This window comes from Micropterus dolomieu, linkage group LG10 (assembly GCF_021292245.1).
Source record: "Micropterus dolomieu isolate WLL.071019.BEF.003 ecotype Adirondacks linkage group LG10, ASM2129224v1, whole genome shotgun sequence".
NCBI lineage: Eukaryota > Metazoa > Chordata > Actinopteri > Centrarchiformes > Centrarchidae > Micropterus > Micropterus dolomieu.
The window spans coordinates 19,820,401-19,848,258 of NC_060159.1; the positions used below are offsets into that span (position 1 = coordinate 19,820,401).

Consider the following 27,858-nt stretch of genomic DNA (forward strand, 5'->3'; position numbering starts at 1 on the left):
GGAGCGAGGGATTGAACCGCCGACCTTCCGATTAATGGCCAACCCGCTCTACCTCCTGAACCACAGCCACCCCTACTTTGCAAACAATAGTTCCAGGCACTGAAATGATCAGAAGTCCTGCGCTATCAGGTGTTTCCTGATTATCTTGGTGATTTAATTTTTTTTTTGCTATTCTAGCAGCAAAGTGATGGCTTTCAATGACATTGTTTTCAGACATTTGTGGTTCCCACACAATGAATCCTAATGACTTTGGTGATCCCCTGACTTTTCTTATAGTGCCACCATGGCGTTGACATTTGTGTTTTTGAGTGAAAAGTCTTAAACTATTGGAGTGATTGCTTCCAAAAGCAAATAAGGTGTGGAAGTGGATTTTTAAAATGTTTATGAACACTATTTGCTGTACAGAAGTCAGTCTAATATTCACACGTGTGCACAGTTACAATAGTACAATAAAAATGTAACACCTAAACCTACCAATGCCATCCGGGGAAGTCCTGAAAGAAAGATGCCAGATTAATTACCGTCCTCGCAGCGTCAGCTTTTAACCTATGTTAGTTTTGACATATGTGTTTTGCTGAAATATTCCCTGCTTCGATACAAGGAATGTACAACACTAAACATGATTAGTCGTGAATGTAGAATGTGCTCTTATTTGCAAGAAATAAATGATCAGATGTTTGGCAATATAATATCGAACAACTATTAAGCTGATGATACACGGAGCAACTTTTAGAGCAATGATGCTGGGCAATGTTCCCGTCAATGGTAATGAGTAAAGATTAGTACCGTAATCCCCTTCCCCCACCACTCCGCTATCCATTCAAAAGTCAGACTTGCCACCAGCAAGATTGCCCAACAATATTGCTCAAAAAGTTGACCTGTGTATCATCAGCTTTAGTCAACAGTGGCAGTAAATCATTTGGCCACTACATAGGCTACTGGCTGCAATAAGAATAAAACTGAGAAAACTCAGACTTCAATATTTTTTTCTGAAGATGTTTGGATCTCAGTAATTATTTTAATTTCTTCGCATTTATATACTGCTGTTTAAAATGGCTTAAATAGAGCTATGTTTGCTTGCTTGGTTGACAGACTGTAACCACACATAATTATTATTTGTGTACATTAGCCAAGGGACTATTTGGATGACAGCAGCAGTGACAATTCTACAAGTTAATTCTTTCCACCTAAATTACCTTGATTCTCTTGGCCTTCACTACATGGGGCAACATTCAAGCAGGGAGGTGTGTGGTAAAGTTGGGGATCTGGCCTTTCTGGAAGATGTTGTCCACGCAATTGCCCTCCAGCCAGGGAATACACAGTCTGTTGGTGGCTTCGGCCTTCCACCTGGTCAAGGAGTACAGCATTCACAATCTTGACAAGAATATATTGCATCCATAATGTGCCTTCACACAAAGGAGAATAGAAGTTCCTCCATATGTTGAATTGTATGCCTGCCTGTAAACAAATTTCACATTTTTGCATGTTCAGCTGACCTGCTGTGCTTTAATGAACATACTCTCAGGGTTACAGTAATAAATTGGAATTCATTTCCTTGAAGTGCAAGTACTAATTGAAAACTGTATCAATTTCCATAATAATTACCAAATTACAGAATTCTGCCAAGTCAGCTTCTAGGAATTTTTTTCCCAGTAAATTATGGACAGTAAAATAATGACTGAATTGAAAAGAATAACATTACAAATGAATAGATTTTGTCATGTTGGCATCTTGGATTAAAGAGGTGTTTCAAATTGCTCAGTCAGCATTCTTTAAAAACAACATATTACTCTTCTCTCTCCCTGTATTTCTACTTAGAAAGGTTTTTGGTTGTTGTGCATATTCCCTATAATATATGTATATTAGTAGTTTATGTATATAAGTATATAAATAACTGTAGTATATTGTTTTGTTTTATTTTATAATATACCTTACCTTAATATACCTTACCTTAGGGATTCCTTATATTACCATACTTCAATAGACAGTACATTTAATTATCTGTTGAGTTCTGTGTGTGTAGCACTAGGGACTTCAAACCCTCTTTTCGTTGTACAACTTTGTGTTGTATAATGATAAATAAACTTATTGTACCTTGTATTAATGAATCTGTTGAATGGAAACCTGACTTTAATTCAATATTCCAACACAACTCTGATATTAGTTGCGATATCTTCTGGTGTAATTTCATATTTTATGTTATTTGCTGTATATAAATGTATAATGGTCAGAATATGACAAAAATATGCCAAATGGAGGATCACTTTACATATCTGAGGTAAAACATTCAAACAAATTTTGATAATCTTTTTTTCAACAAATATGCATAAATAAAATCTTTTTTTAAGGTAAATTGAACATTTGTTATTTAGGAAAAATACTATGATTTATTATTGTTGAATTGCCCTGCCCCACTTAAGTGCAATACTTGGGTAAATGTCCAACACTGCTGCTGATAACTTGGGTGATCGATAATATCACCTTCTGTGTGCGTGCCTGGGAAGGCTCGCCTGTTTTGAGCCTACAAGTCAGTGTTTAGGGCCAACTGCCCGTGTTGGTATTAGAAACATGGCGGAAAGCGAGTTGAACGTTGACAGCATAATCTCTCGGTTGCTGGAAGGTAGGTTAGCATTGTGATATTTTGCCTTTCTGCTTCCTTAAACAAGAAGGTAACTGAACTGTACGTTCTTTTTTGTAACCAGTAACTTCGCGATATGTTGAAAATAATTTCAGCATCTTGCAGCCTGAGCTATTGTGTTGTTCATCGATAACCCGTAAGCTAACCGTTAAAAGCTCTCCGATCCAGTAATAAACGTAAATATGTTGTCACAGTCCAGGGTAGCTAACTGTTGGCTAATGTTGGGTTGTTAGTTAACGTTGCTCTGAGTAAAAGGGGAGAGAGGCGTAACAATTCAGCTCGCTGCTGCCTGATAGAGAGCTAACTAGTGATATAACTTAACGTGTTAACAGCTAAACCAGCTGTGTGGCAGAGTACGGACAAGTAACGTTTTAGTGTTTTCCCATTAATGCTTAAGGTGGAATGAACAATTGAACGCTGTGTTTGCTAAGTAACGTTAACTGTTGTCGGTGGCAAGGCAGATAACGTTAGCTAGCAAGTCGGCTACCTCCCTGACACACCCCCACTGAACGTAGGAAATCACTTAAGCCTGCATAACTCAGAGAGGTTTTTCCTTAGATTCATCCATATGTACCCTTAAATGTGAGAATTTATTTTTTAAATGTAAACATCTAACGTTAACAGTTACCAGCCACCCAGTTAGGGGTAGGCAATAAAACAATAATGATAATTATCAAGATATTTATTTTGTTGAGAAAAAGGGACTAAAAAAGATTTTACTTAATTTAACTTATGCATATTTGTTGGGAAAAAAATTATCTTTTTTTTTTTTTCATGTTTTACCTCTGATTTGTTAAGTAATCCACTGTTTGATATCAGTGTTTCTAACCCTAAAGAATAGTTTAAAACCACAATTAACCATCTGGTTTCTTCAACTTTCACTCAGGAGCAAAAATCAGCCTTTAAACTTGAAAGACATAATTATTTAACATTTATTGTGATTATAATAATAATAATTATTAGTCATTTAGCTGACGCTTTTATCCAAAGCGACTTAGAATTGCTGTGTCTGAGGCCGCACACCTTTGGAGCAACTAGGGGTTAAGTGTCTTGCTTAGGGACACATTGGTCGTCATCGCCCAGACCTACACCCAAAATTAAATCTTTATTTTGTGTCTGAAATCTCCCAGGCACATTCAGATATTTAACCAGCATTTGGCTAGTGCTAATTTCCCACCCAGATGCACATCCTGCAAATTTCTTAGACTACAATTCAGGTTTGGTGCTTAAGTTTGTTCTTAAAACAGATATTAAAACCATGAAACACATTTCTTTTTCTGTTTTCACTCCCAGCTATCTATACTGGAACCAGTGGCTTAAAGGAAAGAACGTTATTGAACGATTGAACATTATATATATATATATATATATATAACAATATTGTTTAGTTTTTGCTACTCATACACCTGCCAAAGGTCTGTCATGTTGATACTGCAATGCTACTTTGAGCTACTTTAGCCACCAATATGCAGTTACAGCCAACGCTACGACATTACTAAACAAGCATGTTGTTTGTTCTTTATACATGAAGCTGCCCTCTAGACTTTGTCTGCTTGGATCACACCACCCTCACTCACTCACTTCCAGCTGAGCCAACAAGCTGTTCATTCCTGTACTTGCCAGTTCATAACAACCCATGTTGACTGGAATAAATGGCATGTCTGAGCAGTAGCAAAGCAAATGCACTGGTCAGCTGTCTTTAATGGCCCACCTGATGTGAATGTAAACAAAAGGACAGCAAACCCCACTGCCGAAAGAAAAGCACGTGACTGAAACGTGCCATTTCTCTCACAGTAATTGTTAGGCATTTTAATACTTATAATTAATAATAACTATAACTAAAGTATTTTGTAATTTAAAAAAAAAATACATTTGTAAGCAGCAGTGTGAAACGGGCCTAAAATGTAAATTTTTAGCTATAACCCAGACTCTTTACTTATATATTTGAATGTACTGACAATACATTATAGGTTATGGTCACAATAGTCCTGATTTAGCCTACTATTTGAAATTATCATTATGTTTAATTTGATGCCTATTCGTTACTTGATGCTTCATTGTCCTAATGTATGGTTTCTAATACTTACTCGACCGTGTTTAAGGATCAGCCCATGTTTACTGTTGACCTCTTTGTACTCTTGACTTGCAGTGCGAGGATGTCGTCCAGGGAAGGTGGTACAGATGACAGAGGCTGAGGTGCGGGGGCTCTGCATCAAGTCCAGAGAGATTTTTCTCAGTCAGCCGATCCTGCTCGAACTGGAGGCTCCACTCAAAATCTGCGGTGAGAACAGCACCTATCAACAGCCACCCCTTTCATTTTGTTTACATACACAGTGGAGGCTATCTGTGAGGCCACCAGAATAGGTCCCTTACTATTTGCTAGGGTTCACAGTTTTCACAACATCGTAAAAACACACACAGTCAATGTACTGTAAGGTGCTTAAAATAAGTGTTTTCTATAAACTTTTCACTCGTTTCACATTATTGAGATTGTCATGTTAATTGCGACATTTGTTACGGATGAACATATCCTTCCAGGTGATATCCACGGACAGTATACAGACTTGCTGAGGCTATTCGAGTATGGAGGCTTCCCTCCAGAGGCCAACTATCTGTTCTTGGGGGATTACGTAGACAGAGGGAAGCAGTCTTTGGAGACCATCTGCCTGCTGCTCGCCTACAAGATCAAATACCCAGAAAACTTCTTCTTGCTCAGGGGGAACCACGAGTGTGCTTCCATCAACCGTATCTACGGCTTCTATGACGAGTGTAAGTTGGAAAACACAACCCTTTTTGTTGTGCACTGGCTACATGTGCATACTGTTCACTGTATGTTGTGCTAATTGTGAGTTGGCCTACTTAATGTTTTGTATTTGGTAAAGGAGAGCTATAAAACTGCGATTCAAGACTGATGATTTATATTTACAGCATTTAGTTTAACTATGTTTGCATAGTTAATCGTAAAGTTCCTTTAGATGACAGAAATATCTAATTCGAATGTTTAATTAAAAGCCTCATTTACTATTGTTCCTTGTCTGATTTGTTCTTTGTTTTGTCTTTTCCTTAGGCAAGCGCAGGTTCAACATAAAGCTCTGGAAGACCTTCACAGACTGTTTTAATTGTCTGCCCATTGCTGCGATTATCGATGAGAAGATTTTCTGCTGCCATGGAGGTTTGTGATTTTGAATGGTATATTTTAAAGGATTGATTAGAATGTAATCTCTATATTACTGTTACATTATGTAATTAGTTAATATGTGTAAAGTAACTACAGGTGTTAATTGTGATTATGGCGCTATAAAAAATGTGCAAGTACATTACCTGTAAGGGCGGGTTCACAACTAAAGGTGGTTCCTGAATCAAACCAACGCGAGGATGATACATGGTTTAAATTTCCCAACTGGTCCTTTGTACAGTACTTTGATGTACTCTTGATGCAGTTTTTTTTACTTTCACACGATGCTGATCAGCTGTTCATTGGAATCCATTCTCCTTCATTTTTCACTGAATATTTTGAATACCAAGTGTCTTCTGCACCTTCTGTAGTAACTGAGAAACATTTTCTTTTGCCGAAAAATTCAAGAGTCATCTCAGTTCGTCGTGAGTCCAGGTTTGTCCCCTGCTAGTTGACATTTTGGTAGCAAATGCGCTACTAGTTCACCAGGCACCAAATCAGGAAGAGAAAAGTTTTTTAACCAATGAAATGACATTTAAAATGACACAATAGCACACGTCCTGTTATTGGATTGAATGGTGTTCACACCAGAAATTAACCACTCCATAGTTCACTTGATCGCGCTCCGAACCCACTCCTTCGAGGTGGTTGTTTTGTCCGCACCAGAGTTCGAGTCCGGCTTTCAAACCAACCCAAACGTACTGCATCAAGGGGGTAAATGCTCCAGGGCTCCGTTCAACCAGACTAAACAGGGTTGTTGTGAACCCGCCTTAAGTCAACACATTGTCATTTTTCTTCAGGATGAATAAAAGTCAACTATTTATTTATTTTTTTCATGTGCATTCTGATTTACATAGGATTTAATGCAGTGTGTGTGTCTCACTTACAATACAATCATCTGTTCTCCTCAGGTCTCTCACCTGATCTACAGTCCATGGAACAAATTCGACGCATTATGAGACCCACTGATGTCCCAGACACAGGTCTGTTGTCCTACAGTATTAGTTTGTGTTTTTGAACTAAAAGACAAAATCTGTAATGTGCTATTTCATTATTCAAGAGAATAATACTTAAAAATTGCAATGAAAATGATCAGTTTAACCATTTCATGTTAAAATTTTAGACACAATGCTTTTGGTTTTGACAAAAATAATATCTATCCTAGACACAAACGGATAGTTAGTAATTCAGACATATTTTTAATACATTTGTTTTTTCTGTAGTCCTTGATGCTTAAGGCTTTCTTTTTTTGTGCCAGGCTTGCTGTGTGACCTGCTGTGGTCAGACCCAGACAAAGACGTCCAGGGCTGGGGAGAGAATGATCGGGGAGTTTCCTTCACCTTTGGGGCTGACGTGGTCAGCAAGTTTCTCAACCGTCACGACCTGGATCTCATCTGCCGAGCACATCAGGTAACACTTGCGCTGCTTTGTGATTAAGGGCTAATTTCAAATGATCATCATGGGGAATTAAACTTTATTTAGGCAAATACAAATGGAACAACTTTATTTTACAAATCCAAACGACTGTGCAGAGAATGTTAAAATGTCAGAATACATTTAGCAACGATAGAAACACAGAAGATATATAGAAGACACACTGATTTCAGAGACAGGATTTTTACAGTTTTTTTTTTTTTTTTTTCAATTACAGCAAAAAAGAGCAAAAAAGGCAGTTTTCTGCTAATTTAAAGATGAATTAATAATTGTGAATAGCCATGGGAATGTGTGTGTTTTTGGCTAATCCAGTAAATGAAATACTAAGCAGGGTACTGTTTGTACTACCTCTGTGTGAACAGTATATGTGGCATTTAGTCCAGCCCCAATTGTAATACAGGTTTAGCCATAATAATGCAGCTCTATTCCCCTGTAGCTTCTTTATCACATATTACCACTAAGTACTGAGAGTGCATTCGTGCTGGCACTTTTGGTAAATTAAAATAAACCAAAAAAATTATTTATCATCCTGCTTATTAGTTTCTTGATTTATCAATTCGTTGTTGTTCTATGCAAAATGTCAGAAAAAAGTGAAACTAGACTTTTGTTAGAGCCCAAGATGACATATTTAAATGTCTTATTTTGTCTGACCAACAGTCCAAAACGCTGAAATATTCTGTTTACTGTAACAGATGACTGGAACCAGTGAATTTTTGGCATTTTTGCTTAAAAATTACTAAATGTTTCAGCTCTAATCCTGCTCCCTTACAGGTTGTTGAAGACGGCTATGAATTCTTTGCCAAACGACAGCTGGTGACGCTGTTCTCTGCCCCCAACTATTGCGGGGAGTTTGACAACGCAGGGGGTATGATGAGTGTGGACGAGTCCCTTATGTGCTCCTTTCAGGTACAGAAGTCAGTGTTTGCTGCACCCTAACATGTGTCCTGATTATGCGCTTTTAATGTATTTATCACTACCATCGTGGTTTCTTTCAGATCCTGAAGCCGTCAGAAAAAAAAGCAAAGTACCAGTATGGTGGGGTGAATTCAGGGCGCCCTGTCACCCCGCCTCGCACCACTCAGGCACCGAAAAAGAGGTGAGCGGCTGGCCCTGACTCTCCTGCTCCTCCTCCTCCTCCTCCCCCTCCCCCCTGGCTGGTCTCTGGTCCACCTCCCTGCAGGCTGCCTCAAACACTCCAGCCTTCTCTCAGTCAGCTTGTTCGTGTGTAAACAACAACTCCAGGAGTGTTTTTTGCTTGTTCTGTGGGTATTTTTTCAATTTTTTTAATGCCATGGTATATATTAACTCAACCCTCTGCTACTCAGTCCATTCAGCAATATTAAAACTAAACTCTTGTGGAATGGGCAAGATGTTAAGAAAAGATGCTTCTCTGCCTTCCAGGCACAATTTCCATTGTGATTGTGTAAATGCATGCACTCTTGTGAGATTGAGATGGGTTCTTTGCCCTTGCCAATGAAAAATCCTTAAATTCTCACAGACAACAGGGCAAAGCGTTTCTTGTCTCAAGTTCATGTAATTAACCTAATTACTGCCATTACCCCCTTCTGTATAGGCTTAAGTAGTACACTGCTTAAAGGAATAGATTTTGGGAGTTACATGAGAAGATCAATACCACTCTCATGTCTGTCAAATATGAAACTAATACCAGCAACCAGCTAACTTAGCTTAGCACAAAGGCTGGGAATGGGAAGCAGCTGGCCTGGTTCTACAGAATCCACTTAATGGATTAAACAAAGTGTAAAAACAAAAAAAAACTATTTTTCATGTTTGATAGTTTTTTGGCAAGGACCTGTTGCCACACAACCAGCAGAAACTTCAGGGAGAAATAGTCAGGCACATAACCTCCTTTGTTTTTGTACAGATTAAACTAACAAGCTATAATGTGTTATTTACGGAGCTTCAGAAATTCTAGTAAGTTGATTTTGTTATCTTTGGACAGAGCCAGGTTACTAATTTCCTGTTTCTTATAGTCTTTAGACTATACTAAGCTAGGTTAGCAGGCAGCTGGCTGCAGAATCATATTTAACAGACAGACATGGGTCTTCACAAAAAATCGACGAAGAAAATTTCCCAAAATGTTAAATTTTTATTCAAAGAGTTGCCCTTGGAGTAACTTTGTGTTTTTCTCCCCATGGAGATATCAAAAAAAGTGCAATCAGTATTGCTAGCCATATGCAAGCAAACATTTGTAAAGGCCATTGTAGCCTATTTGAACTTTAAAAGACACAACCAAGCTATGCTGTACTTTTACTAGGGCATTAATACGCAGTATGCTCTACATGAGTGTTTCCAATCTCTTCTCCTTAAACGCCAAACTCTGAAACTTTCTTATCCCTCACATCACCGAAGGAGCTTTTGTGTTTGTTAAAGAGCAGCATACAAGTTTCACTTTCAGTTCTGACGTGAATTCAATGTATGTGGAAAATGTGGGAATTAAACATCAGTGAGCACCTTGTGTCCTTTAGTCTGGTAAGTACAGTAGATGTGTAGAACAGTAGAGATACGTATGTCGCTGCAGGAGAAGATGGTGTGTAAAAGAAGTGTGAAGAACACGGCCACAGAACCTGACGTACAGTACAGGATTAAAAAATAGTTATCACCTTTTATATTTCTTAAGTTGTTGCAGCTCAAAAAGCTCTTTATTCTTCACAGCAGTAGATGTCGACCTCCCACACTAAACATTGTTGCACTTCAGTCATCGCATGTCATTGTAAAAAAGGTAAAAATCATCAAGTCAATGGCATTTGTTGTCGGCGTCACGCCAGTTATATTACAGCATTCCCACTTGGTGGTTATTGACTTAAGTAAATCATTTCTAACTGACTAATAAACATTTAACCGATGTATTTTTATTTAAATCTTACCTTTTACCTTGTAAATCTATTGGTCTTCAAGTTGGAAACGGTATGTAAAGGCGTTTTGAGATTTGTAAGAGTTGGTTTAAAACAAGTGAAATAAATGGATGTGCTGTGGAGCCTGATCTGTTTGTTTGTGGTTAATTAAGTGTTCAGTGATGTATGACACAAAAAGAATGTTAGTCCAGTATGTTCAATGAGACTTCATGAACATACTGTATATTTTACAACATTGTGTGTCCAGGAACTCTCCTCTGGATGCATTTTAAGTGTTGAGTCTGTGAACCACAGAGGGACATTAGTGTAAAGTCTGAAGACAGAACTCATTCTGACTTGAGGGCTTGCAGCACAGACTGTGGTACTCTGCTGATGTAGTACTCGTGGTTGCGTAGTGTAGCAAGAATGCCAGCAGAATTCATGTGCTTTACATTAGCGTTGTAGCAGTATGCATTGCCATGCATGTCAGTAAGTTTACCTGAACAGGAAAAAAATTAAATTCATTTTAGACACTGATTCAAAGACTTGAAAAGTATGTATGGTGTAAAATGTTTAAATTTTAACCTACAGATGCATGGCTATAAAATATAGTTTGTTAAAAAACTCAAGAGTTTTTATCTAGATGCATTTTAATACTCCCTACATCCTCTGCTACTACAGAATTGATGGTTATTTACCCCCAACAGCCTGCAGAATGGCTTCAGGAGCGCAGGTGTCCCACTTCTTGCACCCTGGACTGGCGAAGACGTAAGCAGAAGCCTTTCCTTCAACCAGCTGGATTATCTGCAGAGAGATGATTCGATAAACAAACACTCTTTACACATTAACAGGCTCTTTCAGTAACACCGGTCGTGTTCAAGCGAAAACACTTTATTAACATCTATAATATCTTTATTGCCTAAGGATTCCCAGCCCACTTTGGCTCTTTGAGTCCCTGTCCCATTTATAGCCATAGGACAAAGGTCACTTTAGTCTTATTAACTAGATGAGCTCACCTTGTTTCCAGCGCCACCCACTCTTACAACTTCATGAGGCTCCATGGCGTCCACACAGTCCGTTACCAGCTTGTTGCTATGAGAACGTGTGGTGGTGACGATACGCTTATCACCTGGAACTTCCTGCAGCTGAAATCCAAAGGCGCCCAACCCCAGCATCCCCCACATGGTTCTTCCCAAATCTGCTCCTGCTCCGAGCTGACGAGGAAACAGTTTGAGTTAACCGGAGTGACAGCTTTTACGAGACAAGATTGTTTAGTTTGGTCTGTACCTGATAGTTGTAGAAAGGCTGGTTGATCACACCTGCAATAGCTTTGCCTCCGTATGCAATACCAATAAGCACAGTCACATTATCCAGGAGCCCTTCAGAAAAGAGCAGGATGTTAGCTGGAGTTTTTTTACTGCACTTTATAAGCCAACATTTGTGATGTGACCAGTTACATGTAAGTGTCATTGTGGCAAATATTAAAAATGAAAGATCTCTTCCACGTTGTTGCAAAATAGTTAATTTTATCCAATGCCAGAGTTAATCTTTCTATCAGTTTCCTGCTGTTGCCTTCCCATACAGAGAGCTGTGCTGTAAGGCTGAGAGGAGTCCGACCCTTTGTGTGGCATCTGGGCCTCAGTTTGGTAACGTAGACACCTCGATGCTGGGGTCAGCAGAGAGAGAGTGAGACACACATGTAAGACAGCAGAAGCAGGAAAACACAAGGAAGGAAAAGAAAGAGGAAAAAGTGATAGTGAAGCTCTGAGAGCCCAGAGCCAGGAGGCAACCCGACAAAGTGGTGCACAGAAAGGATTTTACAGCAAAGTAAGACAGAAGAACTGAATAAAATTAAAACAAAGATAAAAACAGTGGCTGCCAGGTAGTAAAATCACTTAGCAAAATTTGGCAAAACCTGTTATTATAATTCAGTTTTCATCACATTCTACAATGGCCATAAAAATACTTGTTTAACAGCTGCCTGTAAAATTGTATTTCAGGAACACAAAAGTTTAAACTCTATTGTTAGTAAGTGCTGATCGGACAAATCAGACTCAAATCAGATACCTCAACTCGATACAGAGTGCTGATCTGATACCAGTGATCTTTTTTCTCTCCACACATTTAAAATCTCTCTGTGTTCATTTATAACAGAAACACTGACTTTTATATTGACAGTGATGAAGTAACTGTTTTTGTAACTGCTTTATAACATCCATATCGACATCCAAACTGGTAACATAGCAACAAACACTTCACACGGTACCTTTACCAGTTAACTCACTAGAAAGACTAACCAACAATTAGTAATGATTTAAATAACTACAAATGTTTATTTGTGTTTGTAGCACAATATTAATGTGATAATACAGTCGAAAGGTTTCCTTACCATGGCACACTTTTTTTGCATGGGCTCTTACTCAATACACTCACTGATGATGATTATTTCACAAGGGGTTGGTGATTTTCATTAGGTATCACAACTTAGGATTACCAATATCAACTAATACTAAAAAATGAATGCAAAACGAATGCAATCATGTATTCATTAGAGAGGCAGATTTGTTTTTAAAGAAGCACATTTGAAGAGCCTACCTTCAGTGTATTCCTTTGTGCCATCGAGGGGATCAACCCACACAACTAGCTGAGATTCAGAAAGAAACACATGGACACAGTAAGAGTAAAAAGTGTCTGATCACTCAACACCAGAATTTTTGTTGTGATGACAAAACTGTACTGCACCTCTTTTTAATAATTATTAGTAAAATTATAATATAAAATATAAATAATTATAAATACAAATATTTTAGTCTATTGCTAAAACAAACTATTAGTTGAATTTATGATTCTACAGGTGCTTACCTCCTCCTCTTTCAGCCCGCTATATTCTGCAGGACATGTCTTCTGAAGGATTTCCTCTGAGTGGCCATTCTCAATGAGATCTTCCCTTATCTCCTCCTCTGGAAGCTCCTAATAAACAAGTGTTACACGTGATCATCAGTCTTTCACTCCTCTCCAATAAAGCCTAACACTAGAATAATCTTGTGGGGATCGGTGTGTACATGGACCTCATTTTATGAACACACTCGCCTCCTCTCCAATGATTGTGATTTTGGGGAAACATCTGGACAGTGATGCGCAAATGCTCTGCTGTGCCAGTCTGTCTGCCAGTGTCTGCAGATCATTAGCTCTGGTCTGTGCAGGGGTTATAAGGAGGAAGCAGAAAAGATTCAAACAATTCATCTCAGTCTATTCCCATGTCCATGTGGGACAAGTTATGAGCATTTTAACTTCTTCTGGGATTTAAATGCCAAATATAAAAAGGTCCCACTTTTTCCACTATGCCCAGTTCACCACTGTGAAGGACCTTCCTCACAATGGCCCCGGCCTTTTCAGCCACAGTGTAGGCAGAGGCCACCAGCCGCATAACCACAGCAGGATTTCCAGACATTCCTGATAGACAGAGCACACAGGCCATCTATATGAGTGGACACATTCAAAATCTACAGCCTTCACGAAGCAGTTATGAGACTATGTCCAAAATGTTGAGGACATTTAAAAAAAATTTAATGCAGCCGCTTATCTTTAACTAACAAAACACACTTTTACATTTATTATTTAGAGCAATAAGGTTAGCTGGGTAACGTTAACTAAAAGAGCTGTCAAAATAAGCAGTAACGTTAACTTAAACCCATAGACTGTATGCTTAAACCTCAGCATGTGCGGCTAATTACCTAACATGCTACTGTACATAGCTAACTAAATCAGAGATATTTATTCGGTAATATGGAGTTAATTATCCAGTAATGCTGGTGAAGAGGGGTTAATACCAGGTTAATACTTACTTACTGATGCGAACACAGACAGGTGGCCACCAAACAGGTTTCACGGGTACGACAACAACTTGAATTAGAGGTAGAGATACAGGAAGTGCAACACTTTTAACCCCTTGAAAAATATGTCAAGATAGTTACCGTAGCAAGCAAGACGGCCTGTCAGGTCATTATGTAACATCTGCTAACTAACGTTTAACACGCATAAAAAGAAGGAAGCTTAACCCGGCTTGAATATGGTAGTGAGCTTAAAAAAGGTGTGTCAGTTATTTTGGTCCTAGCTAACACAAAAACTATCAAATCTACCAGTCTAACGTCTTTTAAACAAAGGCGGAAGTGGGTGTGAGGGAAGTATCTCGCTTTGCCTATAAAGCACGTTCCCTCTGTGCTAAAAGTCATAGGGCTCTGGGTCCAAGTGTCCGCCATGTTTCATGCAAGAGGAAAAGACTGATTCCCTACAACAAAAAAAATACCTACAGAGATACTTGCTTTCCATGTTGTGTATCAAGCTTTACTCTTGTGCTCAAATCTCATTAGTTTTATAAAGAAAGTCCATTTGAGAGTTTTACATTTCACATGGCAGATTTAACAAACTAAATGATAATTCCAAATTGTGATATTGGCCTAGAGACAAGATGCAATACTGCTTGACATTTCAGAATGCTTTATCAAACTTGGGAAGCTATTTTTTTCAAGTAAACAACATTTTCTCATATAAATTAAAAGCAGCTTTATTAAGTGTATGTAACTCAGCACAGGCCGTTGTTTCTCGCCATTTTCCTTCTTAATATACTTCCCACATTTCTTATTACCAAACCCATGTTAATCAATACAAGAAATGGAAGTAAAGGTTCAAAATATTCTGTAATCATACAAGGAAAATGTCACCAAGTAATATATTGTGCACTAGGTGACATAGCATACAGTATGTGACAAACTGCTTCAAAGAATAAACAGGAACAGGAATAAAACTGTAAGTAGGCCAAACTCAATTTAATGTGTTATACAGAAATAACAAATTCAATTTAATATTGTATCCTGCATATTCCTGAATAAAATTAACATTTCTGAACAGACAAAAAGATGTGATTTGTTTTATATAATGTAAATCACAAGCAATTCATCTGTTAGCCAGAGGTCTGTAACCCATCTCTCCCTCCAGCTGCTCTGCAGTGAGAGAGCCCAGCAGAGGCTGACAGTCCGGATTGAAGACAGAATAAGCGCTCAGTTCTCCCGGCTCGCGGGCAGCTGGGCTACGGAGTCCTTCGTAGAGCCAGTAGAAGAGGGAGATGATGAAGAAAGGCAGGCCAAACTCTAGTTCAGCAAACAGACCAAGCAGCACCAGCCACAGCAGCACTTTAAGCAAAGTGAGGTTTGAGAAGACAAACTGTCTCGAAGTCAGCCATCTTCCCAGAGCGCTGTCCAGCAGCCAGTCACTACGGTCCTGTAGAGAAGGACACAACAGGAGGTTTAATAAGTTTAATGTGTTTCAACATCACAGGTACACGGCATACAGTGTGAATTTAGAGTGGAGGACTTGTTACTTACAGGTAGAGCTCAATGATTAGTCTTTCAATCAATTAGTTGTCAACTATTACATTAATCGCCAAGTATTTTGATAATCGATGAATTGCTTTGAGTCCTCTTTGACAGTAAACTGAATATCTTTGGGATGTTGGCAAAAGAAGACATTTAAGGACGTCACCTTAGACTTTGGGAAACACTGATCGACAAGACTTTTCACAATTTTCCAAACATCCACAGCTTCTTAAAAGTGAGAATCTTTCTGCTTTTATTACTGTAAATTTAATACATTTTGGAGTTTGAAATGTTGATCAGAGAAAAAAGCAATCTGAAGATGCAGTTTTTATTCTTCTGACATACAACAAATAATAAATCAATAAAAAATAAAGTAATTATAACAATAGACAGATTATTCGATAATTAAAATATTCATGAATTTTAGCCTTAGTTCTATGTGTTTAATCTGATTTATTTTATTTTTGGACCTACACAACACACCAACTAGAAAAAAGTGATCTTAAATTTGACACAGCCAGCTGCAGTGAAGTCTACTAAGTAACAAGAAAACATTTAATCAGAGAGATAATGAACTTCTGACCTGTTTCATAGTTTAAACACACATCGAGCTGTGTAAACTCAGTGATGTCTCACCTTGCTTTCAGAGCTTTGGGTTGAATCTCTGCTTGTTTCTGTCTCCTCTGCTTCTTGACTGTCAGCTGATGATGTTGTATCCGCCTGAGCAGCTGAGTCCCCTGATGTCTGAGCTTTGCACTGCTGACCAGCGCTCTCATCCTTTCTAACAGCCTTTTCAGCCTGTCGTCTGGCTCTGAACTCTGCAAGCTTCTTCTCCATCGACACACGCCGACTTGTTCCTTAAATTACACGAACGTTATTAACTTAGGTGTAGGCCTACGTGGCAAAACCGCTGCTACTACAACTCATTCAAAACGTTTTGATATCGGCTTTGTTTCAGTAAAGCTTCACACAGCGTCCAATACAATTATACTGACTGTCATTCACTTTAACTTCTACTTTAATTACATTTTTAGAGACTTCACCATGTTAATTAGCTCAACCAGACGTTTGTTTACCTTTTACACCCACGTCTATCTGAAAGGCGGACGTTGTGTCGTAAAACGCTTTCAATCGTCGTAAAAGGTCTCGTTTTTTGGCACATTTTCACACGTCTGCTACAAGCTAAGTTGTTTTCATTAGTGGTGAGTTTCCAAACCAAACCTCTCCATTTTTACGCACAGTAAAAATACTTTTGTGAATGTATACGTTTGAGCTGTTGTTGCTAACGGTAACCTTCTCCTAAACTAACGTTAGCTTAAGTTAGCTTCTAATCTGTCGATAGAGAGAAAGTCAACGATCGATGGGCTCAGCCATTGAACCGATGTCCAGCTCAAGTGTTGGCGTAATTTTGTGAAAGACTAATTAATATCAGGTTAACTAACTTTAGTGAGACTTTTAAACGATAGAGAAAGCATCATCTTCCAACAGCTAGATGTAGGTTTACTTTCTGTATTTAAGTTTAGGACCATTGTGACCATTGTAACAAGTTACCTCGCTGTCTTACATCATTATTTATTATCATTATTAGTCTTTCCTTCCATCATGCCGATTACAGTTTCTCATAACCTGATATGACGTCTTCATATTGCCATTTATTATTTTTTTATTATTATTTATTGTTTTGACCGACTAACAGTCCAAAACCCAAAGATATTTACAGTTTACAATCGTGTGAAACTATGAATAATCAGTGGAAGAACAGAAAATGGTATTTTGCAGTTTTGCTTAGAAAGAGTGAAACGATTAATCGCTTAGTTCAGCTCTATAACCAATGCTATTTCATTTTATTTTAAACTACTCAGAAGGATGTCATTTAGTTATAATTACTTAAGTGTGAATTGTGTTTAGTTTCTTTCTTTCCTCTTGTTCACTGTAATCATCTGTGTACAGCTTGTTGTATCTGTTCTCTCCAGACATGGCCTCAGCTCCAGCACAGCAGCCCACACTCACTGTTGAGCAGACCAGAGGTGAGAGGATCTGCTTCTATAAAGTTTATATTTTCAGTATTTTCTGGTCTTTTAATTAGTTGCCATACATAATTATTGCTGAATGACTAGTGGACAAATACTGCGAGAATGTCAAACGTGCCTGATGAGCTGAGATCTGTCACAACTGTGTTCAAAGGAATGCTGATGTTTTGTTTGTTGCTATCACAGTGGTACTGAGTGAGGTGATCCAGGCCTTCTCAGTACCAGAAAACGCTGCCAGGATGGAGGAGGCTCGAGAAAGTGCCTGCAACGACATGGGCAAGATGCTGCAGCTTGTGCTCCCTGTAGCCACCCTGATTCAACAAGAGGTTATCAAAGCCTACGGCTTCAACAATGAAGGAGAGGGTGAGCATGAGGCAGCACTTTGTATCCCTAAAGTATAGATTTAGTTTCTTCTTCTTTGAAACTAATTACACTAACCAAGTTCTTTGACTAGATGCTGATTTGTTATGCAGAAAGGATGTTTTAGCACAAATACTGTATATCATGTAGTAGACAGCTTCTTGGTTTTTACTGGTGAGAACCATTTAGATGTACTCTGTGTGCATTGGACTAGAACCACTGCTAGCTGCCGCTACCACTACTTGAGCCTCCTGTCTCTCGTAAAGTCTGCACAAGAAAACTCATAAATTCGGAGCCAAAGCACTGCCCTGTAAAGGGGAACATTTTGCCACAGGATTTAACTTTAAAAAAATAAAAATAAAAAAAAACCTCTTTAGACCAGAATTCATCAACGTATTCACCAGAGCTGGGCCATACAGATGGGTGACAAATGAAAAAAACAACATGAAGTGTCTTAGTAGGGAGTAAGGCCACCACAAGCCTCCAGAACAGCTTCATTGCTCCGTACCAAGTGTGTGTGTGTGTGTGTGTGTGTGTGTGTGTGTGTGTGTGTATATACACACACGAGATTATCTGATTAAAGGAGATATATATAGATAGATAGATAGATAGATAGATAGATAGATAGATAGAGATAGAGATAGATATATATCTCCTTTAATCAGATAATCTCATTCAGATCAAGATCTTTTAGCAAGAGAGACCTGAGTGCAGCAGATAGAAAGAAAAGCATGCATCTGAGACAGTCACAGACATCACTAAATAGATTTGAAGATGAATGTTTGCAGTACAGGTAAATGATAATTTATCAAGCTTCTGTTGAAGCGAGTGAAATAAAGACATTACTAATCATTTGATTTCTCTAATTGTTAGTGTATGCATATCATCTGAAAGTGAGACAAGTCAACCCGACACATTATATGTAGATATTGTCAGAAGTGCCATACTCTACAACTCGCATAGACATTACATTACACATTATTTATTCATTTAGCTGACGCTTTTATCCAAAACGACTTACAATTGCTATACATGTCAGAGGTCGCACGCCTCTGGAGCAACTAGGGGTTAAGTGTCTTGCTCAGGGACACAATGGTAGATGTCTCACAGTGGAAATCGAACCCAGGTCTCCCGCACCAAAGGCAAGCATCTTATCTATGCGCCATCACCACCCCTAGACGGCATGTTCGTGAGAATAGATGACACATTTCCTCACATTGATCTTGGTTCTGCTTCACTTTCAGGTGTCCTGAAATTTGCCAGATTGGTGAAAATGTATGAAACCCAGGACCCTGAAATTGCAGCCATGTCCGCTAAACTGAAGTCTCTCCTCCTGCCGCCGCTGTCAACACCACCTATAGGAGGCGCCATTCCAGCTTCATAGGAATGGTTTAGATTCATTGGTCAACTGCAAGGTTACTTTCATCTAATGATGGACATGAACATACTGTAATTCCAAATATTTGTCTATCATCTACTTTTCTTGAGAAATAATGGAAAACACAGTTTCAAACTCAATACACTAATACGTACTAAAATCTCTGCATAATGGTTTCATTTAAAGCATCCTTGCAAAAACATGTTAAATTATTGCTTTTTAAATGTTTCAGTATTTATTTGTTACATGTTACACTATGGCCATTTTCCTGTATCGTTGAACCTTAAATGTTTTTTCCTTTAATGCCATCGATTTTATAATTTTAAGTTATACCATTTTTATATACTGGCAGATGTATCAAATGTAATTCTTTTGTTATGTTAAAATAAAAATGTTTCTGTGAATCTGTGGTACTACTAGAGAAAATATGTGTGTGGGGGGGGGGGGATATTCTATATACATAACTTTATTATTGCAATACGGCTTTGGCAACAACATCTTCATATATTGACCATGTTTTCAAAAATACTGAAGCGCTTACACACTTTTACATATATACACACATTTCTGCAAAGACAGCTTCCCTCAGATGGACATCACTGTAGTGTTTAAGGTTAAAATGTCACTATTTCAATATATAAAATCTGGGTTCATGTCTGTAACCCTTACTTTGTGAAGTGGATTTTAGATTTGGGTACATGCAGATGTAACATGAGGGGAAATAGATAAAACTAAATTGCCCCACATTCATAAATCGTCCACTTAAAAATATAACACCATGTTAATAATAAAGTGCTCATTTTGTAGAAAGGCAAACCGTGCAAGACCAGTGCACCCAGTTACAAATGTGAAAGTAATAAGCCTGTGTTTATCTTCTGGACCGGTACTGTTTTTGTGTCTTGTGCATCATTACCCAGCAGCTATTTTGATCTGAATAGGCGGTATGTTAAAAAAAATAAAAATACTCCAGTTTAGTTTCTTCCATCTGTGTGTCAATCGTTTCTGTAAGGACATAAAAGGATACATAGAATCATGTAATACAGTCTTTAGATATTGCCTGGGTGGCGAGTTCATTATGATTAGAGCTCCATCTTGTGGTAAACAGTGTTACAGTCTAGTTACAGTCACAACAATGAAAAAGAACCAGGCAGAAGAGGAAGATGAGAGAAAAAAAAAGTCTTCACATCTCAAAGTGACGGAAAATGCTTTCGACATAACCCAAGACCTTCTGCCAGTCCGGCCCGTCTTCCTTCAGCATCTCCTCCGCTGTCTGTCACAACATGTAAAGATAAGATTATAAAACCAGTTTTAAATAACTTTCCAGAACTTGTACTTAAGATCAGAAGTGTCCTGTGTAAAATGTCTCACCAGTGCTGCAGTGATTCCCACACTCTCTCCGGTCTTAAAAGCAAGGTCCAGATTTTCCTTCTGTTAAAATATTAGAGTCAGAATTAGCTTTTATAATTATAAGGACAGGTACACATAATTACAGATGTGCCTTTCAGTAAGGCGTTCTTGTAAAATAACAATCCCGATCACTTGTTCTCACTCCATTAACGATGCTTTGGTCCTTTGACCTTCATCAGGTTGTCTGAGGACCAAAACGCAACAGTGTGCAAGAATCCTGTGGTGAGACATGAATTCTCTGTGGACTCAACAGTTTCTGTTTTATGATTTTAGAGATCATCAATATATGATTGGACATATTCACATTATCTGCTTAATGCAAGCATTTCTTTTGTTTCGTTTTCAACAGCATCGGTTTTACCTTGTCTGCTGGGTTTAGGGTGTCGTACGGGATGAGAGTCGGCAAATAAGTGTGATAAACAGCACAGAACGCCATGCCGTCCTCCCAGCTGCTGCTGAAGTTTGTGATCTCAATATTCTGCCACAAAACATACTCGATGAAGACAAGATCTATAACTGGCAAAAAGGTAAGAATTCCTCTTGATTTTGACAAATTTCAGTTTCAATAATGGCAACATTCTCCTCCCTAACCTTATAACCTTGTGTACGACTCTGGCACCAGCGCAGCAGGGAGTTTCTTCTGGAGCCGCCATGACGCCTCAGCAGAGCACTGAAACCATCCTGAGGTCTGAGTAGGGCAAGAAAACATTTCACTAGTTTTAAGTTTTAAGAATAACTTATTGTAATTTTCTTAACATAGTTACAGAAATATAAACATACAGTGATAAGTAAAACCACAAATTATGAGAAAAAGGTATAGTCAGTTTAGATTAACTTTAACAGTTATTTAATACAGACTTGGGGACTGCAAGAAAAGCTTTTTCTACAGATTCAGAGATTGTGACTTCATGGATGATTTGAAAGTGACTCGTTCATGTTAAACATTTGTCTTATTTGTTTCTTCATTTAAAACACAGACTATGAGATGTCAGTATCAGCAAAAAAAAAAAAAATTAAAAAAAAAAGGGCCTACTAGTTACTTACTTGATGGAATCTGTGCTTTGGTCCTCATCCTGTTTTCCTGCATGAAGCAAATGCAGCCTCCATCATACAACTGAACACTTACTTAAAGGTGGGTTAGTACTGTAGGTTTTAGCACACCTGTGTAAAAACTGGACCAGCTGTCCTGCCGCTGTAAAATTCGGTCTATCCGTCTCTGTTTTGGTGGTTCTTCTTTCTGGAAAAGTTTGGAGATGACACCATTGAGTGATTCTACAAATGCCAATACAAAGTTTCCCACCTCCTTAATCATTCAGATAATCATCCATACAATAGTTTAAAGAATATGTTCATGTCAATTCAACAAGTGTTATTTATACCTTGCATAGTGGCAACGTTGTGCTTGTGTTTTTTGAGGTCCCTTTCTCACTGGAGGAGTCAGATGAGAGTGGGAGACGAGAGAGACTCCTAGAAGACATTTTTTTTGCACGTTTTATAATACTCTTTTATTAAGAGGGGTGGATCTGTGTTGTGAGCGTTAATATGGACTCACCAAGATCTTTCACAAAGCATCACAATCCTCCTCGGATCTTTCTGCCCACGTCCCCCTTCTTTCTTTTTCTCCAGAGCAGCCAAACTACGAAGGTATCCCTCCGCCACCCCTTTGCCTCTCAGGTACATGCTCCCTGATCCATTTGCCTCCTCAGGATCATGACCTACAACTTCAGCATCTACCTCTTGATTTGTTTCATTCTCCTCTCTTTGTTTTTCAACATTTTTAGCTTCAGTGTCAGTTTGAACTTCCCTGGGCTTTTCCTCCAAGACTTCTTGTATTTCCTCCCCCCCATCAGAGTCTTGTCTCTCCGCCTTCTCATCACAATCTGTTACGTCTTTCACCCTGTAAGCGTTTCTCAGAGCGTCCAGCTCGGCCCGCTCCTGCTGCTGCTGCAGGGTGAGTTCTCTTAGTTTGAGGCAGACGTCTCTGTGCTCGGATCTCAGACTCTCCAGCTCTCCATCCTTCTCCTGCTGTCTGATGAGGGCCTGAGCCAACTGCTCCTCCACAGCCCTGTGGCTCTCCTGGAGCAAACCCAGAGCTTGCTCCGACTCGACCCGCAGCCGGTCAGCCACAGACACAGCAACCTGCAGGTCACACTGAAACTGATGCCACTCCAACCTTTCCGTCTGTCATGGAGGACAAAAGAAAGAGGACCAAGTGGAAAAGAGACAGTGTAATCTTGGTCTCCATAAGGTCTTGGATGTTACTGCTGCCTCTGATCTCTTACCATATGAATATTTGAATAAATTCTGTACTTTAAGAAAAATAATTGATGTAACATTTTATTGGAATATGTTTGATTCAGTGATCACATGGCCTAAAAGTCATAAGACTGAAATGCCAAAGAAAAGTAAATGAAATTAAAGATTTTATTCATTTTCCAGAAAAAAAAATATTGTAAGTGTCCAAAGCAAGTCTCTATTTCACAGCAAATAAATGTGAGTTTCTGGACATTTTTATTGTTCATGGGACCTGCAGTTCCAACTCACCCTCAGTGTCTCCCTCAGTGTGTCCACCTCCTCAACCAGCTCATCTTTCTCTGTTATCAAACGCCTGAGCAGCTCTGACAGACGAGTCAAACAAAAAAGGCACACAAGGTTCAGTGAAAAAAGGATTTTGAAGTCTGACAACTGCAGTCAGATTGGGTAATTCATCTATTATTTACTCCAGAGCAACATATAGCACAATTTCATAAAATATTTAACAGAACAGGAAGAAACATTAATGGTGGCTCTGTTCCATTTCGATAGATAGGGCCTGGCACCAATATACCTGAATTGTATGTGGCCATTGATAGTTTTATTAGTTACACGTTTTTGAAACACCAAAATGTCTGCTGTGACAACTGTCTTGTCTCTATAGTGAAGGAAAATTAAGTAATACATTTACTTGCCACTTTTCAATCACATTTATGCTTCTGTGGCTCTGGAAGAGCTTTCTAAAGTCATAAAGTAACTCATGATGTCACTGTGATGTCATTAGGGTTATCTCAGTATGGGTTTGAAGACTATGGATTTTTAACTGAAGGCAAGGAGTTTGAAAGATGTAGGCAGGGGTGGAATAACAAAATACTGTACGCTATTGGGTTGCATTATGTAGGATCCAGTGTTTTTGGATCTTGACCCACACGACTGACTAAAAGTCAGGACATCTCATCCTTAATTTGTCTCTTGCATGAAAATACTAAGTCACTAAAACACCCATTTAAGTCTTTTCCTTCTACATTGTCCATTTACTTTATCCACACGCTGAATCAATTCAGTAGTCCTAAACTATCTGAAGAAGCCATGCCACATTACTAAATCACAGTCAGATGATTTTAAGTAAGTCACAGTTTTATGCAAGTTATCAATCTGTAAGTAATATTGCAGTTCCTTCTGATTTCCAACAGGGGTTAACAAGAGTGTACTTAAAGTATCTTTAAGAAAACGAAACAAGGACATACCTACTGCGCCTGTGGTAACATCAGTGTTGGGGGTCAGGCCTAGTGAGGCCCTGTAGTGGTCCATCAGACTGATTAAAACCAGGGTCATCTCCTCTCTGACTCTCTCTGCTGCAGCCTGCGGCTCCATTCCACTATCCTGCTCCTGCCAGCTCTGCTCTGAAGGCAGGGACGCCGGGCTGCCCGGGCTGAGCTTCGCCTTCCTGTGGCTCGCTGCTGCATCGCTCACCTTTGTCTCAGAGTAGCTGATACTGTCTACACTTATCACAGCCCATTCTGAGGGAGAAGACAGTTTCTGTGTCCAGTCAGCGACTGAAGAGGTGGCGGAGGGGGTGGTGCTGCCAGCTGGAGATGGTGTCTGTGTCTTCTTAGAGGAAGCTGCAGATGACAAGGCCATGGCAGCGAGATCTGCCTCTGAGGGCGTGGTAGGAGGTGTGTGGAAGAAATCTAAAGGAGAACCTAAGAGTGGGAAATAAATTGTATAACGGATGAGGAGCAAAATCACCAAAATGTCCTGAGCCTTAAAATCATCTAATTTCAGATGAAAAGTGTGCTGAATGCAAAGCCCCCCCTCTTCTATTCCTCGATGCAGATGTAAGCACCCAGTGTCGGCTCCCTTATTTACTGTCCTGGTGCTGACTGATGCAGCAAAAAGCCTCTCCTGCCAATGTCTTGGCAGACAAACACTCACACACTGTTCCCCCATGTGGCAACATCCAGGAAGAGAGACGATTTTACCCTGATCTACTAGCTAACAGCTGCTCTCACTGCGATTACAGCCATCATCCATGCTGCTGGTATTCTGCATAAACCACTTTTAAGAAATTTAGAGTGATTTCATTGGGGTTTTTTTTAAAGCAGGCTTAGTTTATGTATTATAAAATCGTCATCTAAAGTGTCTTCTGTCACTGAGAAATAATGTTAGAGCTATGTGACTGTATGCTGTTTACAGTGTGCACTGGTTATAAACTTGTGTAGATTTTGGCAGGCTACAGGGTTCTCCACCTGCTTTTACTCAGATCTTTTCCTGCTTCCTCTTCTTGTCCTTGTGTTGTACAGCAGGATTCTGCCGACTCATCATTTCCCTGGCAGCCGCATGATGTAGTCTGCTCAGCTATGGCAGGGGAGTTATTCTCATCCTCTATCCTGAGCCTACTTCCTGCATACTGACAGCCAAGAGGGGAAACGAGGAGCAGCATTTTAAACAGCTGTAAGTGAGATTTAAACTGAGTGAGCGGCCGGCTGATTGTCTTCAGTTAGAAAACAAGATGTGTAAGGCAGCACGGGGCAATTTCACACATCAGCTGAGCAAAATGACAGCTAGCTTTTAACTGAAGTATACTGAAGGCTTGAGAGAGACTAAAAAGATCGGACGCTGCTGAATCCAACTTACACCGAATCCTCTGAGATACAGTTTGTATTTCACTGCAAAGTTCTGATTCATCACTTCCCGTGTGCCAAGAAATGTTTCTGTGATCATACAGGAGCTGACAAATGAATTTACTTTGCATCTATCGAGTGTCGGCAGCCCCACTTTGAGATTTAGCGTTATACAGGTATACTTTTGCACAAAAAATCTTGTAATAAGTTTGTTTGAATGAAACATTTTGGATTTCTTTTATCAGTGTTTCCTTATTCCTGGTTTAGTGGCATACTTAAGATCAGAACATGCTTTGTGTTGCCTTTGTACTATATCAGTGCACCTTGAGTAAACCAAAGGATATGATGAAGTGTCTTTACATTTTATAAGAATTAGGAGGACATAATGTAACTTTGAGTTTACCCTCATTTACCTGGTGTTAAAGCCAGCAAAATCTGCTGTTCCAACTGTAAATAAACTGGTTTACACAATAGTCCCCTGAAGTTCTCATTTTCTGCATGTATGTATTCTGCATTGTTATTCTTTTGTAATGCAGAAGAGTAACAAGTACAAAGCTGATGCTGTCATTGTCTGCAGCACAAAACAATAACAATTTCAGAGAACTTTTTTGTGTGTTTGTTTTGAGTGCAAACACATTGATTTTGACCTGGATTAAGGTGGTTGTATGGACACTGAAGTGAAAAACATGTGGCAATTCTGTCTGAGAGATTTTTCCCATAGCGTTTTGAAACAGAAGCATTGTTTGTGTTGTTTGCCTTTGTCCTCGGGTACCTGTAGTGCCATGGGTCTCTTTGCCAGTATGGTTACCCATAATCCAGCAGGGGTGGGTGTCTGGATAGGCTATCCCAGTGTCCTTCACTGCGTCCTCTGTTTTGTGAGGCCCACTACTGTATGGATGAGAGGGAATAAATATAAATCTTTTAATGAGCATGACTCACTGCCAAGTGCAACATGTCAAGAAAAGCTCAGGACATGTTTAGTGCATCTTCTAAGCTTGGAGCCCAAACATTTCCCCCAATGTGACAATAGAGTTCTATAAAGGTTGTTGTTTCTCTTACTAGGAAATACAAATGGCTTTTGGACAGTACAAAGTATTCTGTACTGCCTGTAGTATTTGTATTTATTATTTTTATTTTTATGAGGCCCCACGAATTAAGAGCATACAGTTATACAGCTTTTCTATACATTTCACATAAAGTCATATCTGTGTTGCTCAACAAAGAGACAAAGATGTGTTAAAATGATAACGTCCTTTCTAACAAGTATGCAGAGGCTCCTCTGCAGTGCTGTGGAGTTATGTGTAGCATGTACAAATTAACCAAAATCTATTGAATAATCTAGCGATTTAAGGTTGCTATGGCTGTTGAGAAAAGACATATATATTAAACGTCATAAATAACCTCCCTAAGACATTGAGTGTATCTCCAGTGAAATTCGGCACGCACATGATTTTCGATTAGGCACTTAATTTCAAAATAATTAATAACAAATTTCACAACAGACACGCTGCTGACTACTGGCCTTCGCAGATCATTTTAGGGACTAGGATTGGACTACCAGGATAAGAAACTCTCAAACCAGAACTATTGTATTCCGTAGCAACGCGTCCTTTCTATCAATTTCTCAACCGTCTTGAAAATGTGCTGTGCTGCACAATCGCGTTTCCAAAGAAGCCACATAACATTAAACTGTCCGGTTGGTGAATGAAGTTTGGAGTCACGTTTTCCAATAAACACAATCCGTATCCTGGCAGGTGATGTTATTTCTGTGAAAGTATTTCGGCTGAGACATACGTTTCATCCAACAAACGACGCTACACACACCAGTTTCATTCATCCTACCTGCTCAGCCTGCCAGCTGGACGCCTTCCAGTTTGATCCCCGGCTTTCTCGACGTCCCTGTCGACGTTTTCAGCGTCCCGTATCCCAAACTCACCGGAGGACACTGTGCGAGTTACTGAAAATCATGTTTCCCCGATTTCCCCTTTTCACACGCACACAGCAGCCAACACCTAGCCTATAACTTGGGTCCCAGTAATATCCAACTCCGCTGCGCCTTTAAATCCAATGCGACAAAAAACATAGAAGGAGGCAGAAAAAAACTGATTGCGTAGCAGCTGCACGTTGAATCGACGACATGGGGCTGGGGGGTTAATAATATTATTTAGAGCGATGTTTGAAAATGTTTTCACACAAAGTAACGACTCAAACGTCGAAATGATGTGGTCTAATTAATAAAAGTAGGCTATGTGCGGACGGTGGCAAAGCAGCGCGAGGAAGCGGTTTAGCTAATTATCACTAAATGCAGGTGTGGCAACACGCAGGTAGGTAGGTT

The 27,858-nt window shown here is 39.2% G+C and overlaps 5 protein-coding genes across 14 annotated transcripts; 2 read left to right on the plus strand and 3 right to left on the minus strand.

Moving 5' to 3' along the window:
- Positions 1-2,462: 2,462 nt before the first annotated feature.
- Positions 2,463-10,248, plus strand: LOC123977491 (serine/threonine-protein phosphatase PP1-beta catalytic subunit-like). The gene is made up of 8 exons (XM_046060217.1): positions 2,463-2,620; positions 4,788-4,919; positions 5,177-5,407; positions 5,706-5,810; positions 6,725-6,796; positions 7,072-7,223; positions 8,019-8,153; positions 8,243-10,248. Exons 1-8 carry the CDS (start codon positions 2,569-2,571, stop codon positions 8,345-8,347), a joined length of 984 nt encoding a protein of 327 aa, XP_045916173.1. The 5' UTR covers positions 2,463-2,568; the 3' UTR covers positions 8,348-10,248.
- On the minus strand, positions 9,340-14,214 carry bpnt1 (bisphosphate nucleotidase 1). 2 transcript variants are annotated; one of them, XM_046060220.1, is made up of 9 exons: positions 13,949-14,214; positions 13,431-13,552; positions 13,190-13,294; positions 12,962-13,069; positions 12,695-12,743; positions 11,387-11,478; positions 11,116-11,313; positions 10,798-10,903; positions 9,340-10,598 (listed from the first exon to the last, which is right to left on the minus strand). In XM_046060220.1, exons 2-9 carry the CDS (start codon positions 13,548-13,550, stop codon positions 10,447-10,449), a joined length of 930 nt encoding a protein of 309 aa, XP_045916176.1. In that variant the 5' UTR covers positions 13,551-13,552; positions 13,949-14,214; the 3' UTR covers positions 9,340-10,446. The 2 variants fall into 2 exon arrangements, with proteins under 2 accessions (XP_045916176.1, XP_045916174.1); XM_046060218.1 differs by having other exon boundaries at positions 13,945-14,213.
- Positions 14,215-14,647: 433 nt separating this feature from the next.
- On the minus strand, positions 14,648-16,764 carry saysd1 (SAYSVFN motif domain containing 1). The gene is made up of 3 exons (XM_046061024.1): positions 16,548-16,764; positions 16,108-16,328; positions 14,648-15,376 (listed from the first exon to the last, which is right to left on the minus strand). Exons 2-3 carry the CDS (start codon positions 16,306-16,308, stop codon positions 15,053-15,055), a joined length of 525 nt encoding a protein of 174 aa, XP_045916980.1. The 5' UTR covers positions 16,309-16,328; positions 16,548-16,764; the 3' UTR covers positions 14,648-15,052.
- Positions 16,243-20,223, plus strand: grcc10 (gene rich cluster, C10 gene). 8 transcript variants are annotated; one of them, XM_046061029.1, is made up of 4 exons: positions 16,243-16,673; positions 17,445-17,498; positions 17,688-17,864; positions 19,106-20,223. In XM_046061029.1, the coding sequence occupies exons 2-4, from the start codon at positions 17,447-17,449 to the stop codon at positions 19,243-19,245; spliced, it is 369 nt and encodes a 122-aa protein (XP_045916985.1). In that variant the 5' UTR covers positions 16,243-16,673; positions 17,445-17,446; the 3' UTR covers positions 19,246-20,223. The 8 variants fall into 8 exon arrangements, with proteins under 8 accessions (XP_045916985.1, XP_045916981.1, XP_045916987.1 ...); XM_046061025.1 differs by having other exon boundaries at positions 16,245-16,673; positions 17,422-17,498; XM_046061031.1 differs by lacking the exon at positions 16,243-16,673 and adding an exon at positions 16,680-16,759.
- LOC123977950 (cytospin-A-like) lies at positions 20,174-27,825 on the minus strand. 2 transcript variants are annotated; one of them, XM_046061022.1, is made up of 13 exons: positions 27,366-27,825; positions 26,296-26,411; positions 24,147-24,602; positions 23,191-23,264; positions 22,199-22,827; positions 22,026-22,113; positions 21,808-21,883; positions 21,691-21,727; positions 21,238-21,334; positions 21,008-21,124; positions 20,608-20,667; positions 20,424-20,509; positions 20,174-20,241 (listed from the first exon to the last, which is right to left on the minus strand). In XM_046061022.1, the coding sequence occupies exons 2-13, from the start codon at positions 26,333-26,335 to the stop codon at positions 20,232-20,234; spliced, it is 1,770 nt and encodes a 589-aa protein (XP_045916978.1). In that variant the 5' UTR covers positions 26,336-26,411; positions 27,366-27,825; the 3' UTR covers positions 20,174-20,231. The 2 variants fall into 2 exon arrangements, 1 of the variants encoding a protein (XP_045916978.1); XR_006826808.1 differs by lacking the exon at positions 20,174-20,241 and adding an exon at positions 20,789-20,863 and having other exon boundaries at positions 20,429-20,509.
- Between the last annotated feature and the right edge of the window lie 33 nt (positions 27,826-27,858).

Excerpts from the sequence above, each read along its gene's own strand:
- grcc10 (XM_046061029.1), top strand. The coding sequence starts at position 17,447 with ATGGCCTCAGCTCCAGCACAGCAGCCCACACTCACTGTTGAGCAGACC. Across the intron at positions 17,499-17,687 it reads CACTGTTGAGCAGACCAGAG|TGGTACTGAGTGAGGTGATC; the intron begins GTGAGAGGATCT and ends TTGCTATCACAG. Across the intron at positions 17,865-19,105 it reads CTTCAACAATGAAGGAGAGG|GTGTCCTGAAATTTGCCAGA; the intron begins GTGAGCATGAGG and ends CTTCACTTTCAG.
- saysd1 (XM_046061024.1), bottom strand. The coding sequence starts at position 16,308 with ATGGAGAAGAAGCTTGCAGAGTTCAGAGCCAGACGACAGGCTGAAAAG. Across the intron at positions 15,377-16,107 it reads CCCAAAGCTCTGAAAGCAAG|GACCGTAGTGACTGGCTGCT; the intron begins GTGAGACATCAC and ends CCTTCTCTACAG.
- LOC123977950 (XM_046061022.1), bottom strand. The coding sequence starts at position 26,335 with ATGGGTAACCATACTGGCAAAGAGACCCATGGCACTACAG. Across the intron at positions 21,884-22,025 it reads CAACGTTGCCACTATGCAAG|AAAGAAGAACCACCAAAACA; the intron begins GTATAAATAACA and ends AAACTTTTCCAG. Across the intron at positions 20,510-20,607 it reads TGGGAATCACTGCAGCACTG|ACAGCGGAGGAGATGCTGAA; the intron begins GTGAGACATTTT and ends ATGTTGTGACAG.
- bpnt1 (XM_046060220.1), bottom strand. The coding sequence starts at position 13,550 with ATGTCTGGAAATCCTGCTGTGGTTATGCGGCTGGTGGCCTCTGCCTAC. Across the intron at positions 12,744-12,961 it reads GCGGGCTGAAAGAGGAGGAG|CTAGTTGTGTGGGTTGATCC; the intron begins GTAAGCACCTGT and ends TCTGAATCTCAG. Across the intron at positions 11,314-11,386 it reads AGCCTTTCTACAACTATCAG|CTCGGAGCAGGAGCAGATTT; the intron begins GTACAGACCAAA and ends TTTCCTCGTCAG.
- LOC123977491 (XM_046060217.1), top strand. The coding sequence starts at position 2,569 with ATGGCGGAAAGCGAGTTGAACGTTGACAGCATAATCTCTCGGTTGCTG. Across the intron at positions 2,621-4,787 it reads AATCTCTCGGTTGCTGGAAG|TGCGAGGATGTCGTCCAGGG; the intron begins GTAGGTTAGCAT and ends CTTGACTTGCAG. Across the intron at positions 6,797-7,071 it reads CACTGATGTCCCAGACACAG|GCTTGCTGTGTGACCTGCTG; the intron begins GTCTGTTGTCCT and ends TTTTTGTGCCAG.